The sequence below is a fragment of the Haplochromis burtoni genome, unplaced genomic scaffold (assembly GCF_018398535.1).
Source record: "Haplochromis burtoni strain Fernald_Lab_line unplaced genomic scaffold, NCSU_Asbu1 Contig_48, whole genome shotgun sequence".
NCBI classification, from domain to species: Eukaryota; Metazoa; Chordata; class Actinopteri; order Cichliformes; family Cichlidae; genus Haplochromis; species Haplochromis burtoni.
Genome location: NW_024582409.1, coordinates 2,248,017 through 2,252,286, shown reverse-complemented (window position 1 = coordinate 2,252,286; position 4,270 = coordinate 2,248,017). Strand labels below are relative to the sequence as shown.

Sequence of the window (4,270 nt, the reverse complement as noted above, 5' to 3'; positions counted from 1 at the left end):
TTAGAGACACTCCCATCAGCGTGTCTGACACAAAAATCCAAAATAGTCAGTGACAGCAAGTAAGAAAGGAGAAGCTGGTGATCAAGCAATCATGAGTGTCAAAGAAAAAAAAATCATGCATCATTTCATCTTTTAAAAAAGAAAAGGTTAGCTTGAATACACAAAAATGACTTTCATCCAATATGTGTCATGACATCTATGTCTCAAGCTTATAAATGCATGCATTAGCCAGCTTTAGCCATATATTTATGCAGCTACGTGTCATTTTTAAAAACTGTAAGCGAAACCTAAACCACATTTGCCCTAAAACAAAATATTCAGTCAAACACAAACATTCTAAGGATAGCTTCTTTTCCCTGAAAGCCTGGCTTGGCAAAAAAAACCCATTTGTGCTTGTGGTTTGTTAATGTGTAACCTACCCGCTGAGTGTTAATGTCTCCTGTCATATAGTTATGAAAATGCAAAGAAATTAAAATAATTCCTTTTACCATCCTGCCTATTAGTCTGATATTCAGCATTGTTTGCCTATTATAACCACTAGCCTCCTTTTCACATCTGCTCACCGTTGCCTCTATAACTTATATGTCCAAAGAAACAGCTAATCCTGAGCTGCCCCTGTGATATACTCATTTGTAATTCTGTCCATCATCAAGATGCAATGAAAACATTAGCATCATCAAACCTTTTCTGTTTTGACAGAGCCAACAAATCATACTTCACAGAAAGTTAAACCTTCCCAAAGTGGTTTTAGAAAAGCTCAACAAATCACACCACTCAATAAGAACAAACACCTGTTACAATGAAGGTAATATCATATGTCTTGAATAGTTTGCACTACACAAACACACAGACACATCTTACCTATAGAAATCACTGTCACAGTGGTAGTTTGTGTCTGGTTGTGAGTGTTGCCATTAGGTTTGCGCTCAGACACAGCACACCGGTACACTCCTGAATCAGACAGTGTGACCTCATCAAGCGCTAAGGTGAAGTTGTCAGTAGATGGACGCATCACCCTCACTTTGCGACTCATGAACTCCTCTGCTATCTCTGTAACACCCTCCTCATTTATACTGATGATCTCAGTGAACGGGGCCGTTGGTGTTGATTTGTGTTGCCAGGTGACAGAGAGCTGACCTTGAACCCCATCCACTTTACAGAAGAGATGCAGCCCGCCCCCTTCGGTGACATTTACAGCCTGCTGCATTTTGACTGTCAGCCTGTTTTCTGTAAAGAGATGAGGCAAGAGACAAATAGTACTGCTGTGTTTGAGAAGACAAAATAATTTCCCTAACAGTAAAAAAAAAAACAGAAACAAAAATATGCAACCTAACACTTTGTTTAAGCCTTAATACCAACAGATTCAAATCAACAATGTAAAAAGGAAAGTGAAATAAACCCTGAATAACTGAGTGTGTGTGTTCACTATGACAAACCCTGGGGCTGAAATGCTACAACAAATAATATTCAGTCAAACATTCTGAAGACAGTTTTGTTTTCTGAAAGTCGCACTCACAATTCAGCTAAAAAAATACATAAAACAAAACAACTTTTGCTTTTTGTTAATAACTGTGCAATCTGATTGTTGAGTGTTGAGATGTGGAAACCTAAAATTTTGACTTATGACAATGCAAAGAGTAAATCCACTAAACAACATGATTTTGCTTTGTAGATGTATTCCATCTAGATTTCCTGTGGGGAAATGTAACGTTTGATTTAATGTTGTTCAGTAAACAAAAGAAGGGTTCCCAAAGGATTACATTAAGACTCTCAATATCAGTATGTTTTGGATATTTGTCTGCCATTTTCTTGTAATATGTCACTACGGATTAAAGTGTTTAATGAATATATCTGCAAGTAAACAGCTAATTACTCAAACTGACCAAAATCCATATATTTACTTTGCTATTCATTCTGTAATATTTGAAGTGTAGTTTAACAAAGAAGTGTTAGAATTTATGATAGAAACACCTGTTACAATGAAGGTAATATCATATGTCTTGAATAGTTTGTACTACACAAACACACAGACACATCTTACCTATAGAAGTCACTGTCACAGTGGTAGTTTGTGCCTGGTTGTGAGTCTTGCTGTTAGGTTTGCGCTCAGACACAGCACACCGGTACACTCCTGAATCAGACAGTGTGACCTCATCAAGCTCTAAGGTGAAGTTGTGAGTAGCTGGACGCATCACCCTCACTTTGCGACTCATGAACTCCTCTGCTATCTCTGTAACACCCTCCTGACTTATACTGATGATCTCGGTGAACGAGGCCATTCGTGCTGATTTGAGTTGCCAGGTGACAGACAGCTGACCTTGAACCCCATCCACTTTACAGGAGAGATGCAGCCCGCCCCCTTCGGTGACATTTCCTGCCTGCTGCATTTTGATTGACAGCCTGTTTTCTGTGAGGAGATGAGGCAACAGAAAGAGTTAATAACGTTCGATAAAATTAACCTAGTGTATGGGAACTTACAGGTTCCTGGTGCTGAGGTAACAAAAGGCTGTGCACCAGGCGTGGTAGGCCTTTGTCTTGTTCAGTGAACGGGGTTGATTAAATACCGGCCTTATCTTTGTGCAGTGAATGTACTATCAGCTAGATGAGTCACTTTAGCCGATTAATTACTAACCTGGGGCTGGATGTTTCTTTTAGAGCTATGTCATAAACTTAAAAAAAAAAAAAACAGTGTGTTAGTGAAGTACCTCTTGACCCATTTTGTTATTTTATTGATGCAAATTTATGTTAAAGGCCTTCCTCAGAACCTTAACCTGTAGCTGTGGGGATTTACATGTTTAATTATTGAGCATATTTGTAGCAATGCAGTCGTGTATGATGTGTTAATGCTATGCGTGATTCTAATTATTCCTTGCTTCTGTTTCGAATTCCAGTCATGTGCCAATTATTATCCACTGGAGTTTTTAAATGGTTCCTATTTAAATTTTTTTGTTTTAGATATTGTGTTAGTGATTTTAACCCTGGTCCTGCTGCTATATTTAAGGTTTCCTGGTAGCAGCTGGTGTATTCACTGGAAGCGGTCGGGTGTTAGGTCGGACCTGGTGAGGTGATGGAATTGAGTGTAGTGGGTTTTGGAGTGTGATAATTGAGTTAATACATAATAATTTTAATAGTGCTTCACACTGTGCCACAACCTCTGTGTGTGCCCGTGTCCAGTGAATTTTAGTAGGACCAGTGGATGTAGTCAATGAAGCTACTTATAACAACAGCTGAAGTGGATATTTTGACTGCAGTGTTTGTCACAACTTCTTCACTCCTCTCTTTGGGAGCAGACAAACAATGTAAAGGTACAGTGACTTAAACCCCTGAATAACTGAGTGTATATGTGTTCACTTTGACACACCTGTGGCTGAGACGCTGACCCGCTGTGGGCTGGAGTCTTTGGGTTCTCCCTCAATAAAAGTATCATCTTGGCCTCTCTCTTGAGGCCAGACTGTACAGATATACTCTCCCTGATCCTCAGTTCTCACAGGCTTTAAGATGAGACGGTAATCTCTGTTCCCACTCCGGGCGGCTCTGAGCTCTCCATTTTTCTGTCGAACACTGTACTCCGGTGCCACAGTGAGAACGCCTGTGGGACCAATGCGGGCCAGCTCCACACTTCCCTTGAGCCATGCTACAGAGAAGAATCTTTTCTCCACGTCCTGTGTGTTTATATTACAGGACAGCATCAGCTCCTGCCCCTCCTGCAGCGCTGCCGGCTGTGCTGAGATTTCCACTGCCAGAGACGGAGACGATGGCTCCACCACCTCTACTCAAGACAAAAAATGAAAACAGTGAGACATCCACACAGGTGTCTATAGGATAAGTACATTTAATGTGCTGACCAATATCAAGATGTGTTATAAATATAGCACGACTGAGTAAAATTCCAACCTGTGGCTTTAACTGTCAGGGTCATTTCTTCTGCATTCTTCTGTATGATGATGTACCAGGAGCCATCAGGATCTTGGATCCACTCCTGAGCCTGGCAGTAGATCCTACCTTGGTCTGATGGCTCAACCTCAGCCATCTTTAGGCTGTACGAGGCCTCTCCCCATTTATCTAAGCGTATGAGACCTGCTTGGTAACGCCTTTCAAACCCCTGGCCTGGGCTCAGTGTAAAATCTCTATTCAGAGAAATGATAGGCTGAGCGTCCTCCTGTCCATCTTTATGGAGATACCAGGCAACAGACAGATGGGTGTGCTGGCTGGTGCTGCTAGAGGCCAGGCATGTTAAAGTCAGAGCTTCACCCTCGTTTAAGCTCAGTGG

The 4,270-nt window shown here is 41.1% G+C and overlaps 1 protein-coding gene across 1 annotated transcript; it reads right to left on the bottom strand.

The window, feature by feature from the left end:
- Nucleotides 1-30: 30 nt before the first annotated feature.
- LOC121814445 (immunoglobulin superfamily member 3-like) lies at nt 31-4,264 on the bottom strand. The gene is made up of 4 exons (XM_042220430.1): nt 3,895-4,264; nt 3,362-3,769; nt 2,042-2,407; nt 31-1,227 (listed from the first exon to the last, which is right to left on the bottom strand). Exons 1-4 carry the CDS (start codon nt 4,028-4,030, stop codon nt 812-814), a joined length of 1,326 nt encoding a protein of 441 aa, XP_042076364.1. The 5' UTR covers nt 4,031-4,264; the 3' UTR covers nt 31-811.
- Between the last annotated feature and the right edge of the window lie 6 nt (nt 4,265-4,270).